This window comes from Chrysoperla carnea, chromosome 2 (genome assembly GCF_905475395.1).
Source record: "Chrysoperla carnea chromosome 2, inChrCarn1.1, whole genome shotgun sequence".
NCBI lineage: Eukaryota > Metazoa > Arthropoda > Insecta > Neuroptera > Chrysopidae > Chrysoperla > Chrysoperla carnea.
Window position 1 is genome coordinate 39,829,236 of NC_058338.1, and position 16,841 is coordinate 39,846,076.

Below are 16,841 nucleotides of genomic sequence, written 5' to 3' on the forward strand. Positions count from 1 at the left end.
TTTCTATCGTTTGAGCGTAGTACTCTCAAACAAAACTATCAATATCTGATTCATAGTATAGCAAGCATCATATATTGCCTCATAATGTACCATGAAGCACACCCTGTTGCAGTATGAGTCAGCACCACGAATATTCTCAGACGGATGGGAGGGAAAATGGACCGTTCTATCACCATCCTTCCAGCATGAAATCTTTACAGTTTAATCTAGGGAATTGCATCTTTAGAGGAATATGACTGAAACGTTTAAAACCTTACAAGTTTCTGTTTTTGGCACACAAGCCTCGCGCCATTCAGTAATAGTTCCCAGTAGTTATTCACTCAGTTAGCTTGTCTATAGCAAAGGAAAAATAATTGTAATATTCAATACCTTAATTGATAAATCCCTGGTGTAGAACATTTTTTCGATCGAAGTCATGCCATATTTTCAAAACAAAATATACATCAATAAGTAGTAATTTAAGATTTACAGAATTTTAAGATTTTAATGAACAGTTAATCAAAAAAAAAAAAAAAACCATATACTTGTTTTTTATTCATCATTCGAGAATCGAGACCGCTGGCCAAAAACTACATTGCCATAAAGATATAGCATTTCACCCTACATATTCACCTCGAAATTCTAAGAAAAACTTGTTTGGCAAAATAATAATAACCTATACAATTCACTAATTATAATCTATAAATGTTATATAATGCTTTTAGCAATACATAATGCAAACATCAGAGTCTCACTATGTAGCCATATACATTACATATATACATCATACGCTGCTGCTTTATAACGCTAACAACTTTTACAAAATTAAATGCATTCACTCTCAACAACAAGCTTTTAGTGTATGAGGTTTGTCAGAGTAAGTTTATTATTATTTTAATGTTGTTTATGCCATTCGTTTTCATAGAAATCATAATTAAATTTATAATTGGCTTCTGTGATGGATTTCTATTACCGGTCCCATACAATCACTCGATAATATTGTAAACCAGTAAATAAAAAAACTGAACATATTATTTTTAGTCTTTAATTAGTCCATTCCCTTGTAATTTTTCGTTTTGAATTTATTTATAGAATTAATTTTGTTATTATTAGACTGCAGAGTATCTCAGGAGAGAAATAGTTCAAAATACGCATTTTAAACTTTTTTTATTGGTTTTCACTAAGCAAATAATTACATTTCCAATAATTAATCTTTTTGTTTAGTGGAATAATTAAGATAGTTCTTAATGCAAAAATTGATAGTTCTGAATACGTTCAAATAGCGGGTAATCCATAATAGGTCACGTTCATAAATAGCAAAAAATACATAATTATTTATATTTGACTTTTATAATTCATATTTTTCCCGAAAATGCATTAAATTTCCGTCGTTTTTATTAAGTTTCGAGCAAAACTTGTTTTTTCTTCTATAAAGAACAATCTAATCTAAATTTTCTTTTCTTTTACCAGTTACAAAAATGAGTTATTTTGAAAGGCTATCCGACATTTTGAATTCTGTAAGTAGTAAGAACTATGTCCATGTTCAGTATTCCAAATGGCAGGTTATAACTCCACAAACCCAAAATCACTCGATCAGATCGCTATAATACCAAGATAGAACAGTAGAATATCGAAAAAATTACTCGTCTTTGAATCCGCATCTATTTTAATGGTCGATAAGAGCTGCGCTAGCCTAGCGAATTTCCTCACAGATTGAAAAAATTACACATTTTTCTCAAAATCGAATATTGCACTTTTAATTTTTCATAAAATTGTATTTCGAAAACAAAGTATTCAAAAATATTCAAAATTTTGTACTTTGCGCACCCCCACGTCTTGTTTATCGGTCGATTTTTTCATTAATGAACTTGACCTTTCAAGTACCAAAACCCTTGATGCAAGATTTTATTCAAATCAGACTTAATTTGCGACCGCTAAAGAGGGTAAAAAAATTTTTTGTTAAACAAAGTTGTTTAAAAGCCACGCGCACATTTAAAAATTAGAATTACTTCCTAAAATAATTTAATTTTAATATTTTGACTTCAGATTCATGAGGCGCATAGTTTTCGTTAGATTTTTGCTGGAAAGTCAAGTGTTCTTAGACGTGTGTTATACCAAAATCAAATATGGTAAATGCAGGATTCCATTTTAAATAGAAAAAAAGATGAATGCGAACTTACAAGCAATATATTTTAATTATGAAATGGTCAATGAGAATGCGTGAAATCACGAGAATCCCTCATCACTGAAGTGTCGAATATTAATACGGGCATTAACGGCGCATTTGAAATTTTATTTCAAATGTTCTCATTAGAGTATCCTCATTGAATATAATTTAATTTTAGTTCAATTAGGCAACCCTTATTGAGTGGATAGTTGTTTGATACTCTACACATATAGTGCTGTCTCTTTGAAAGTATGTATGTAGTGTTGGAAAATTCAAAAGGAGGTTGAATCTATACTGTATGAATGCACAAAGTGTTTTTCTACAATAGTTTTTGCAGTTCATGGTCATGTCAACGAATGATGGATGATAATAACTTTGTTGCTTCGAGGTCATTAAATGTTATTCTTTTTTATATTTTTTTTGATTCTCAATTTCAATGTATGCAAAATATATTTAAAATCTAATACAAAATATGTGTAGGGCAGGCATGGGAGAATTATTTTAAGTCGAAGCCACCATTGTTATAACTTTATTGTGTGTCATAGACTTTATTTTGTGTCTCTGTATCCAAGTCTGCATTGCTCATAGAAGAGGAAGCGAGACGGGTATACGACTCTTCTATCCATCTCAGTTTCTCTAATAGTAATGAGATGGTAGAAAAAATTGTGTCTCTCTGTCTTACTCATATTTTAGGTTGTCACTGCCTTACTCGTATGTTAACTTAGGAATCCGAGGGACTTCTGTAAGCCATGTTTGCCCATGCCTGGTGTAGAGGGTACTATGTATTCATTGCTCAAGTATGATTGCTATACTGAACGTTAAACGCAGTCTACTGCTACTATGAAATTTAACGCAATCGTCGTCTTTTGCGAGTCACTGCGCGTGCTGCGGCAGCAGCTGGAAGGGTCGTGCGGCTATACCCCCCTTTTAGCAGTACTGAGGCAGACGAAACTACATAAAAACATTTATAGAACTCAACAACATAATATATATATATATATATATATATATATATATATATATCGATGTGAAACTCGAATGGAGTGGGTAGCAGGAAAAGGCTCCGATTTGGGCGAGGTCTAGTCCTTGGTCGTTGCGTACTTTATTCTGCGCATTAAGCTGTCTTTTGTTTTCAATTAATTGAAAGTGATTGAAAACAATTGCAGTTCAAAATACGCAACAGTCGATGCCAGTTAAATAACGGCTAATTATTGGCCTATTACCAATTTAATCGACAAAATTTGTATGCTAACTTGACATACATGATAATTTACAATTGCATAGAAACAAGACAATACACAAATCCACGAATAACAAAGCAGCTTTTTTATTTATTTGACAATTGTTGTAGCTTTTATAAAATTTTATTTCGAATAAAAGAACTTTTAATTTAGGTAACTGATATTTGTTGTATTTCCAATAATGTGCATTGTAGATACAATGTAGAATTTGAATAGATTGTAATATAAAAAGGAATGTAACAATTATTTACGAGTTTATTAAAAGTTTATTTATGTACATCTAAATAAAACATTATTTATTAGAACATCAAAACAGAAAAAATAACGTAAATACATTGTCCTCCATTATTAAAAAATATTTAATTACATGTTTTTATGGCAATATGAAATAAAAATATGGTTCGAGCGACACGTTAACTCTCTATACAAGAAATTAATCAAAAGTTTGATACTGTTTCTCCTAAAAAGATCTCTCCTTAAGAGGAATAAACCAAATTTTGCCCGTTTTAAATAAACTACATTAAAAATGATTAAATACGTATGATTTATTTTTTCAAATTTTTTCACCCTAGTAAAAAGAAAGGGGTGTAGCGTTCGAAACTATCACAATATTAAGAATATAAATTTCGAGGAAAATTGTTTAAAATTTATCCGCTTCGTTGCTCAATTCTAATATTTACTATTTAATCTGACATTTACTATTTTAAATTTTTACAAAAATCTGTAATTTATGGTTCAAAATAATCATCATTTTGAACCATAAATTAAAGTAATCTGTAAAAATTTAAAATACTAATGTCAAACCATTCATGGCCAACTTTTCTGATATACTCAATGAATTTTGACTATTTTACAATTAACAAAAGTGAAAACTGTACACATCAAGAAAGTTGAAGGCTATAAAGCGGTGTTATTTACTTTTAAGCCCAGTGAAACGGGTGGGTATTAGGCTAGTATTGTATAAAATTAGTTGATTTAGTTTATTGTGTGTGTAATAAATATATTTATTGTGCGTCATAGATGTATAATAACTAATAATAATTATAACAAGTGAAAACAAACAATTGACAATTAAGTTAATTGTTGAAATACCATGCATAGACAGTGTTGATGACTCATTCATATTACACATACATACATGTCACCCATACATTACTGATATTCCCATAATTACATACTATACAATTTTCGACTTATTTGCGCCCTCACGGGTAAACAGTGATATTTACGACAAATGTTTCAAACAAAAGTTGGTTATTTTTTTATAAGAAATTTGTACATCTAAACTTTTGTTCCATCTTTAACGGTTTGCAAGATCCAATTGATCTATGTTGCTCATTTACGAACTTGACCTCACTTTTTACGTCCTCAGTACGCTATAAAAATTTCAGCTTAATATCTCTTTTCGTTTTTGAGTAATCGTGATGACAGACGGACAGACGACAGACAGGCAGACAACCGGAAATGGACTAATTGGCGATTTTATGAACGGCTATACCAAAATTTTTTGCTTAGCATCAATATTTTTAAGCGTTACAAACTTAGGACAAAACTTAATATACCTTGCATATTACATATTTACATGGTATAAAAACTTAATATACCTTGCATATTACATATATGCACGGTATAATAATATATTTTATGAATTAATAGGTGAGAGTGAGTCGCACATGGAAATGATCAATCTGATTACACACCCACAATATACCTTAGAAAATGGAAACATAATGGATCAGTAAGTTCGTATGAAAACTAAACTCATAGATCTTTATGCAGTGATTCGTAACATAGCTACAACTCATAAAATGTTAATAAAACGATTATCATTTACTCAATAATGATGAATATTTATGTGTGTATATAAAGACATATTTTTATTTAATATACATATAATAAACATTATGTATATCTTTTTTTCGAAAAAGTAATAATCATAACAATAATGGCACGTGAATTTTTGTTTTTATTATAGTAAAAATTGCAATAAAATTGTTATGAAAAAAATTTTTTATCCATTTTTATTTTCCCTTTTATTTGCACATACAATCTTATGGTTTGTTGTGAAAAGTACGCGCAAAGTTTTAAAATGAACATATTTTTCATAAATGTTATTTGAATTCTTTAATTTCAATGTTGAGTGATTTCAATAAAGTTTCTATTTTGAAGCTGATTATTGAAATAAATATAAATATTTCCCTCAAAAAAATCTTGAATACGCTATAAAATTTCAGCTGGATATATTTTTTCGTTTTGGGCGTTTTTGGACGGCGGACAAACGCCTAAACTTTGTTTGTAGGTAGCATCAATATTTAATTGTATGCTTAATTATAAGGCATAATGTTAAAAGGATATCAATATTATTGTACTTTTTATATACATTTCTGTTTTTATTTAATTAAAATACAAAAAGTAAAAATAACAATTACAACTTTTTAATATGAAAATAACGGTTGTGTATTCTATGATTAGGTTAACAAGGTGTCTCATTTTAAACAGTTTACCTGAATATTTCTATGAAAAAGAGAAATTATTTTCTATGAAAAGTTATTCTGCTCAAAGGGAGACATCTTTTATACATCCTTGAATTTAATGTTGACTGCCTTTGAATAATCAATTCATAGTCAAAACTGATAACAAACATTCTAAAATGGATGTTATTGACATTCAATTAAATGCTTTTCACGAAACTATTAATTGCACTCACTTTAAATATTTTCGTGTACTTGCACATTTTAAGGGCTATGCTTTGTACCTGTAAGTGTCTTTTGATAGAAGGTTAGATTAGGTTATATTGGCTGTCCACGAAGGACACACTCAGGCTATATAGCCCATTGTGATATCATATATGTTTTTGCCGCTGATAATTTCATTTATCAGTGCACCTCCTTCATGCATATACCATGCACGACACCATTAATTAAATTAATTTTAATTTTGATGGCGAGAATTGAACCCGCTACCCTAGGCATACCGCGAAGGTAATTGGTTACGCCTTAACCAACTAAGCCACTAGAGTTGAACTTTCGATTGTAAAGCAATTGAAAAATATGAATAAATAAGGAACAGAATTGCGAATGAAACGTAATTAACGGGTATAGTTAGACAAAACTTTCGACGTAAAGTACAAAAAATTTTCAAGTTTCCATTTCAAAAATTGTCTCCTTAGTACGAAGATTGCTTGGTCCAACGATTAATAACACAAGATGTATAATTAATGCAATACAAAAGCTTTTTTTCTGTAAAAGTATATATTACTTGAATTTTGTGTGTGTAGGACGTATTTTAGTTCGATATAAATGTCAATGTATAATATAATCTATATTCCACTTAAGGGTGAAAAGTAATAATATAAAATCAATTTTATCTATTGTTTTTATTGTTTTGTCTGTTGATTATTTCTTCTTGTTTTTATTGTTCTTATAAATTCAATTAGTCGATAAAATGATATAGTCGACCATATACAACAAAAAAACAGACTCTTGTTACTTTTTCGAAAAGTTCTCCATTTTCGAGATAGTAACAATTTAATGATTTGAAAACTCTTAGAAGGTCACCTTCAAAGCTGAAAAACACAGCATCAAATTTAAAATTTCGATTATAAAACTTCTAAAATATTCTTTTAGAATTGTTGAGCAAAATCCGAAAAAGTTTATTTTTTTTATTTTTAGGAGATACTTTTTCAAAAGATATTGTAAAGGAGATCGCAAGAAAATTGTTTCAGATAATTCATTTATATATAAATTGAATTTTGAAGAAGTTATTACTCTTGCAAATGATTTTACCGAGATAAATCAGAAAACAGGAACTTAAAACTCATCTGCTTTTTATTATCATTTGAAGAAAAACGAGAGTTTACCGGAGGTCAAAACCTTTTATCCTTAAATTTCTAAAACGTTTCCGCAAATAGACATTATTTATGATAAATGTTCTTAAGCCGTAAACTTTTTTAAGACATTTTCACAGTTTAGAACTTAGTTAGAAATCAAAACGGGTTGAATAAATTCACATGATGTGTGTAGTCATGAATATTCACATTTACCATATAATTGTACATACAAACTAATCGATATTCTTTAATAACCGAGTGCTTTCGTAACGATCATGAACATGAAAAATAAATTAAAAGCTCTGTGAACACCACATGTCTTTTTTGTACACTCGTAAACTAGTTAAAACGTTTTCAGCCGTAAATGAAAATTTTTCAGCATCAACCAGATATTTCAATTCTCCTTGATCAAAATTTCAACGTGCTACAACATAATAGTTTTTAAGTTACGGGAGATACGGAAATAATTTTTTTTAAATTATTTTATTCATTGAAAATATGCAAAAAGCATGGAAGTAATTTTTTCCAAGCAAAGTGGAAAATTTAAAGATAATTAAAAGCAAAAATATACAGGAGAATGATTGACTGACTGACGGATCAACGCACAGTCGAAGCCGCTGATCGTAGAGACCTGAAACTTAGAGGATGTGTTTTGTTAATAATGTAATTTTTATATCATATATGTAATAAAACTGCCTATAAACAAAAAGTAAATGACTCATTAATATATTATTTCTCTAGCCTGTGTTTAGTCAGGGGTGGAATTTTGTACGGGTGCAGCTAGTTAATATTAGGCAATGGCTATATAAGCTTACACTATCTTAACTATGTACAATGAAGTAAAAATGGAGTGTATAATAAATTATAACAGATATTATTGATATATTGAAAATATATACGACCATTAAAAAAAAAACCTCAACTTAGATATTGATAATTGTTTGAAACAAAATATATAATTGTCGTTTAAATTAAATGAGAAACAATTAACCTAAAAACAAGTCACCATACAATATCTGTTTATACAATAAAAAAAATACTTTTGTATTTATGTTATTTTCTATTTTTATACCATGTATATGAAATATACATACCAAGGTATACTAAGTTTAGTCCCAAGTTTGTAACGCTTAAAAATATTGATGCTATGAACAAAATTTTGGTATAGGTGTTCATAAAATCACCTAATTAGTCCATTTCCGGTTGTCTGTCGTCTGTCGTCTGTTGTTTGTCCGTCTGTCATCACGATTACTCAAAAACGAAAGAGATATCAAGCTGAAATTTTTATAGCGTGCTGAGGACGTAAAAAGTGAGGTCGAGTTCGTAAATGAGCAACATAGGTCAATTGGGTCTTGTAAACTGTTAGAGATAGAACAAAAGTTTAAATGTAAAAAATGTTTCTTATTTAAAAATAAACAACTTTTGTTTAAAACATTTTTTCGTAAACATCACTGTTCACCCGTGAGAGCGCAAATTGTACAGTTGTATTATATGGTTATATCAGTTATATGTGTGTGACATGTATGTATGTGTAATGTGACAGAATAATCAACACTGTCTATACATGGTATTTCAACATGTAACTCAGTCAATTGTTTGTTTTCATTTGTTTTAAATAACACGAAAACAATGTTACTATCTATTTGAGTTCAGAATGATAAAATGTCATCATAAAATAATTCCATGTACCTATAAAGTAGTTTTAGACGATGTAATTTAAAATTTTTGTTTTCTTTTTTTAAAACAAAAATGGAAAAAAATAAACTTTATTATTTTCATTGACACACAGTATATTTGGAAATGATATTACAACACAAAAGCAGTGAAATTAAATGTTTTATTCACTAAAAACGAGGATATTACAACTTGGGTGCTAAACTTTAATTGACTTATTTCTTGATATTAGATTTGATAGTGTAGTTGGCCTGCAAGTATGGGATCTTTGTGAATGATGGGTTCACTTAGCCGATTACACCCAAATATTTTCTTAATTTTTTTACTCCCCTAATACCGAACATCCAGAATGCAATCTAGAAATACTGGCGGAAAAAATTATATAAAGTTTTTCGAGAAACAGAAAAGATAAACATAGAGTTTTGTACATAGTCGTAGTGACGTTGTACAAAATAATCGTTCAGCTGTGATAACTCAACGTGTATATCCTCGGAAATATCTAATTTCATCAACAACTACTGAATAGAATTTATTGAAACTTTTCAATAATATAAATACAGTAACACATGAGCTATAATTTATAAAGATATATTTTATGAGCATCATTTTGAGTTATAAATTAATGGTTTCTGTAAAAATGTAAAACGTTAAAATTTAGAATGATCCTCTTCTCTGATATACTCAATGAATTATGACTATTTCACAAAAAATTGAAAACTTTACATATATTTTATCTGTGTAAAACCATGACTACCATTATTTCGAGTCGATTATTATGGAAGGGAGGTAAGTGAGAGCAAGGCTAGTGAAGGCTATAACGCGGTGGTCTCTACCAACCTTTACTTTTAAACCCAGCGAAGCGGGAGGATATTAAGCTAGTCTTAAAATAATTTTATAAATTTCATTTTTGATATTCCAAGAGTTTTTATAGAAAACGATAAAATAGAAAAAATACATTATTTATTTAAAAAGAAAAACAAACCTTATTACCTCCTCTTTTTATCTTGTTTAGAGCTTCGTGCTCCGCAAAGCATACAATTCCTATTATAGTTTTATAATATTTATTAAAAAAATGTATTTTTCTGTATGTTACAGGTGTACAAATAGCTTATTTCGCTATAATTGGGACACAGCTGTTCATGATTGTATTAAGTATAATACTATTGTACGGCATTTATACGGTAAGTCTATAGCACGCATTTATGAAAACCTTTTTTTACTGGAATTTTTTCACTATTTTCATATGAATATCTTTGTTTACTGTCATAATCTTTCAAGAATTTTATACAGTGTATGGCATTTAAGATAAAGACACCCTCAACCTTAAAACTCAGCCTACTACAAATTGACAAATAGGGCCGATTTTTATATTTTGCCCAGCGCCAGAGATGGTGAGAGAAACCGAAAAAAATTATAAGAAACAGTTGCTTAGAATATTTTTTTATACTCATATACCGATATTTATGACCATATTCGCATTTTTTATTTTTTTTTAGTTATTTCAGTGTTTTTTCAAAATTATTACAAGTTTATTTTTTAATTTTATAACTAGTGTGCTAAGAAATATAAAAACTGGACAAATTGATAATATAATAGTGTTATGTATTCAAATAGGATTTCGTAGGAATTAAAACCGAGATGAGTAGATGCCCTTCTGAGGGTTTTAAGGTCACTGATTACGTATATGTGCGTCAATCTTAGGTAAAGCAGTGCAAACAAATATAGCTTCGCGTTAATTATCGGTAATTATCTCCATACCTATAAGAGATAAAGCAAAACTTCATGGCACATTTTTTAAGTTAATTTTGATTTTACACAAGTGTAAGCAACTTTAATCGCTAAAATTTATAATTTCAAAGTTACAGCGATTTATACAGCTAATTAGTTAATTATTTTTGTTTTCGCCATTTTACGTTAAATAGACGCATAAATTCGTAATCAGTGACTTAAAAACCTTCAAAAAACACTGTGTATATTCATCCCGGTTTTGCTTCTTACGAAACCCAGCATCCCACGTATGGATTATGAAACTTAAAATTGTGGAAAGAAATGGGAAGTTAATTATCTATTTCCTTCGGAAATTCGGTAATATGCGAGATAGTAACCATAGATGTAATTGATATTGTATAAGAAAGATTATTATTTTTATTATTTTTACTACATTATTTTCCCATGGAATAGACACAATTTTTTCCTACCTTTTTGTAAATATAAAGAAAAAATTAAAACTATAGTTTTCAACAAACATAGTAAACCACCATGTCAAAATGGATAATTATAATTCAATTGACAACATTTTCAATATTAAAATCTATTCAAAACCTTAAAATAGTTTTAAGCAGATGAAAACTTTTCTTTCAATAAAACTTTTAGAAACCGTCTATATGATTATATAAACTATATTATTTATACCTACAGTTTAATATTATAAGAAAATTTTATCTTATTCAATGCAGATTATATTCGATAATTTCAAATTTAATCAAAAATCCTTCATTTAATAATATTATTACAGTTGAAACGGTTTTACACTTTTCAATTTCTTAAACTTGTATAGTAAATTTTCTGGTAAAAAAATAGTTGGTATTTTATTTTATTTTATGTCTACTTTTATATACGAAACTAGGAATAAATAAAACAGTACCAAAAACTCAATAATTATTTTTAATATTGGAGTTTTAAAGTTTATAGCGTTTTCCCAACTTTAAATAGAAGAAATGTCAGTAGGTTTGTTTTGGAGTACAGCTTGACAATAACTAGATTGATATGTAAAACAAAAATTCAACAAGACATAGGATATTCGACAAAGGTAGGATATTCTTGATTTGTTTTTTATGGCTTTTTTAACTAATAAATATTTTTCTTTAACCTCCCACAAAGTAGTAATTTGCTACTGGCGTAGCTCGCCTTGGAGAGGCACTGTATTAAAATTAGTTGGGGACCCAAATGAACTTTCGGACCCCTTCGGTTTTAAAATAAGTTATTTTTCAATAGGATCATAATTTTACTATTGATTTCACTTTGCAATAAAGTATTAATGGTATTTTCTTGTTACCAATTATGATAAGATAGTGATGCATTAATATGCTTCTGTGAGTTTACATGGTCAAATATATATTTCGTAAAATTAGCCCGGGGACCTCTGTAGCCCGGGGGCCCCGTATATTTGATACGGCGGTAGCTATGCCCCTGTTTAGCACATAAGTTTAAGTTTATATAAAAAAAATAGTTGTTCGTAGGTCCAATAATTTTTATTTAATAAATACATGGACAGTCCCTCTCCCTCCCCGTCACCTTGATACTTTCGAGACGTAAAAGTGGCTTTGAGTTCGTAAATGAGCAACATAGATCGATTGGATCCCATGTCCATAGGACTCATCGTGTAAATCGTAAGATATAGAACAAAAGTTCAAATATATAAGTTCATTCTTATAAAAAAATAAATAACTTTCGTTTTGTTGTTTATATAATATGTAATGATTATATTAAAAAATTTATTAAAAATTTAAAGTTTTTGTTTTTTAAACCAATTTTATATAAAAATACTCAATAAACTTAACTATATCAAGCAAAACAATTATTTTTAATTTACCAATGTTAAGTGTGTATGACGGAATTATGTTCTTCCATTCCCCGAATCAGATTCAAAGCCAAATTTTATCACGGAATTAGAGACAAACTGGAAGAAAATTAACGTTTAATACTACAAATTAAAGGCTTAGGCGTGAAAAAATAATCTAACCTAATTTTCAACAAATCATTTTGTACGACAAATCAATTTTTATATTTATTTCAATAATGAAATTCAAAGTGTATTATGCCTAAACATCCCGTATAATATGATACATTTACCTTAAATTTTTTTTCAATTACGTATTTTGTTTCAGAATTTTTTATAACCATGATTAAGCGTACCTTTATTATAAAAATTGAAAAATTGAATTACCTATAATTATACAATGTCAAGTTTATTTATAATTATATTATTACTAAAAACATGCATGCACAAGTTTTTCATTTTAGAATAATAATCTTGCTCCACATTCATCGACCACCATTCATTCAACCAACCAAAGCTTTATGCATTATTATTAAATGTGGAACGCAAATAATACTCAATATATAATAATAATATAAACCATAACACATTGAAAAAGATATAGTTGGTAAATAACAACCAGCACACAGACAGCTCTAGCCCAACGTGCTACTTCTATAGCTTTATATCAGTAAAGCTCGAACTAATATAAGGACAAAACATTTTATACTAAACACACATAGAGAGCTGGAGCTGCTAAATGTGGTTGTGGTTTTATATACAATATTATTTGTTTCTGACATAAACAAACTATAACAAATGCATATCATTTTTGTGTTATTTTTATCCATGATCCGTTATTCAAAGTAGAGAACCCTTATATTGTGTATTGTGTGTATCTTTTTGATTTAAAAATAGTGGTTCACTCCGGGGGTGTTTTCATATAGTTTAAGGAATATTTATGTAATGTATAATCGAAAAGGTTTTGTCGTTGAAATTCAAGATTATGGAAATTTAACTCGTTTCATATTTTTTTTAATGAGCGTTGTATAAAGTCCAGAACCAACCATAGTATTTGAGAGTCATTGCAGAATGATTGAAAGTGAGAGAAATTTTGTTAACCAGTAAAAGTGCACCTGTAGAGAACGATTGGCCAAAGAATTTACGTCTCCCAGAACTTTCAACTGATTTAAAAGAGCTAGAATCGATTTTAATCTTCAAAACAAAGGTGTAAGTTTGTCCGCAAATTGCAATAGAGGCATTTAGAATAACTGAAACATTACTCACACGAAGAGTTACACCTAAAAATCAGAATTATCATATCGTACATAATGTAGTTGGGTCGGTATTTTGTGCATTAACTATCAATCTGCATTAAGGGAAAAACCTTATGAAATATAAAATAAAACCATGTGTTTATGAAAAATATCAAGGTATACTAAGTTTAATTCCAAGTTTTATAGAATGTATCTATGAAATATATCAAGGTATACTAAGATTATGAAATATACCAAGGTATATTCAAGTTTTTTTCAATCATATGAATCACAAAAAAATGAAAAAAGTATCTTTCTGTACAATCAAGGATTGTAAGAGAGATTGTATACCAGGAATCAAAATTTACAATTATGTGGTTTTCAAAGCCATATTTTTGTTTATAACGCTGTTATTCCTCAATTTTAAGTATTATGTTTGATAATTTAATAACCAACTAACGCTAAAACGTGTAATATATAATATAAGATGTTGTTTCACGGTAAAAGATCATAATGTTCAAGAATCAAAAATCACCCATACTAATAGTACCTTTCGAAAACAGCATCATTTAATGCATGTGATCGAATCATTGAATTCTTGCAAGTTATTTTTCTTGATATCTGCTTCTCTAAGGAACCAAGTAACAGTTTCAGCTGGTACTTTTATTGACCCGAAATAAATGAGACTTCTTATTTACACTTTTACTAATTACTATGCAATCCTACACAAGATAACCTTGGTAGAGAAGGAGAAAATAACAGAAAAATTTTCTTGATTCGAGGGACATGGACGGCTTTTCAAACTTTACCATGACAATATTTTACGTGATGTATTAAACTGAAATATAGATTGGCGTATGAGAAAATCTCTTTATTTTCCAAGAGAAGACAGAATTGAACATTTTCTTACTGTAATATAACTTGCAAACAAACCAAGTTAAAGTTTGTAAAACTATCTTTTTCCTTAACAATATCTATTTTTAACATTTCGTTGAAAAAAAAAAGAGTTGTTTTTAATAAAAAATTCAAGAAGTTTCATGACATTCGAAAAAAAATTAAAAAAATTAATACCTTATTTTCAACTTTGATGATCAATTTTGTTATAACTTCACGAATGGAGACGACAAATAAGAATAAAATTTTTCGAAATCTACGTTGGTTTTCGAAATATCGAAAGCTAAATAATTAAACTTCAGATACCAAAAAAAAGTTTTCTTACTTTTCGTCTTCTTATTGTCAAGTTATATCATAATTCACCATGAAAATAGAAAAATTTATTTTTTTAAATTTATGTCTCCACTACCATGTTCATACATTCTTAATTAGTCAGACACTTAATTAGTTTTAACTTTAATTTAAATAGTTTTTTTTTATTTCCACCAACTAGTTTTGGAGAAATCTATGAAAACATATCATCCATCTACCATTTCCCATAAAGCCAATGTTAAATATGACTACTTTAAGTCATTTATTTATTTAAATAATCGGGCAATCCCAACTAAAATTTTCAGAATTGATTTAGACTACTTGTACATCCTAAAAGTGTAAAAACCTTCTTTTTACTGTGTAAACATCTGAATCTTATAAAAAAAATTAACAAATTCGTTTGGTTTAACAATCGATTTTTTTTGCGTAGTTCGAATTCTATTTATCGTCTGATTTTAAATTGCTAACCAGACAAACACTACTTGAAGACCGACAATTAAAATAAGGTAATGATTAATTCCCCCCCCCCATCGGAATTATGTGCAATTCGACCAAATTGTAATGCTACGTATCCCATACAATCATGTACACGTTCATGGTAAGTAAATTTTCGTAATACTTTTCAAATGGTTATTTATATTATATGACCTAACTCTACGTTATCTTCGATAATATATTTTACGTTTTTACAAAAACTATGCTATGTAGATCAAAAACGGTAGCCGGAAAATAATACAATTTACATTTCTGTTGGGTATATAAAACGTGGGAGATATCTGTTGGGTATATGAAGACTATTTCCCTAGTTTATCGTATCTATTTAATATCAACTACCAGAATTTAGAGTAAGTTCATATACATCTAAACTAGATATGAATATGTTGATAATTCATATGACATAAACCAAATAGTTCCTTGATAGTGAAACTTACGGTCTAGGGTGTAGCCATCGTTGTGTCTTGGCTATAAATTTTACGAAATTTATATGCATTCAATTATCTACACTTCCAGTTAAGATATTTTCGATCTCAGACTAGCATTCACAGCTATCTGAGGAGGTGACTGTCATTAAAATTTTATAAGCTAATTACTTTATTTTATGAGCGCATTGAATTGAAATTTATTGTTCTGACATTTAACTAGCGAGACAAAGGCGCAGGTGGTCAGAACATGGAGAAAAATATATGCGTAGAGTGAAAACGGAATGGAACAATTAGATTTACTCCTTTGCCGAAATCATATCCTACTAAAAATGAGGAGCTGACCTCTACCAATTTAAATATGAAATAAGAAGGAAAGTGTAAACATTATCTTAGAACATGATATATATTTTATCTTAAAACATGATTCTATATCATGATATTACATGATATAAAAAGAGAATTTATACTAGTTGACTGTCGAACTAGAAATGTGAATGTTATAAAATACATTTTCTATAGTGTTTGTTCGTCTATAGAGTTTGTGGCAATGAGCAAGAGACAGTGTGTATGTCCAATCATATCTACACTCACTCTTGCTCGGTGCCACTTTGGTTTGAACGAACTCTACCATGAAGATAGAAGTTTATGCTATTTTCCGTTTCAAGTGACACCTATAGTTTCTTGAAGTATATTTCAATGACTACACGGTAAGAAATTTTTTGTGGATATCACTATGTCAGTATCGGTGTAAACGTCATCCTGTGTACTTTATTGCGGAAACTCAAATAAATTGCAACTCAAAGTTTACAAAAAATTCATTCTTACGCCCTAAAATAATGTTAAAGATGGTCGCGCATTCCAAGCCTGCAAGGTATCCTAATTTTTCTGTATGTTCAGCTGACTGGCATGACCTCTTTGTTCCGCTGAAAAGGTAACATGAAATTTCAATTAAGCTTTCCAAGCTGGGATCATGATCACAAGCGCAATATGCTAAGAACGTTATTAAAAGTTCGAAAACTTTTTTTTTT

The 16,841-nt window shown here is 29.0% G+C and overlaps 1 protein-coding gene across 1 annotated transcript in view; it reads left to right on the forward strand.

Annotated features, from left to right (window-relative positions):
- Window positions 1-16,841, forward strand: part of LOC123292687 — a 186,872-nt gene that overhangs the window by 56,563 nt on the left and 113,468 nt on the right. The window contains exon 3 of the mRNA XM_044873400.1: window positions 9,986-10,071. Coding sequence (XP_044729335.1) covers window positions 9,986-10,071 — 86 coding nt within the window. The remainder of the gene's footprint in view (window positions 1-9,985; window positions 10,072-16,841) is intronic.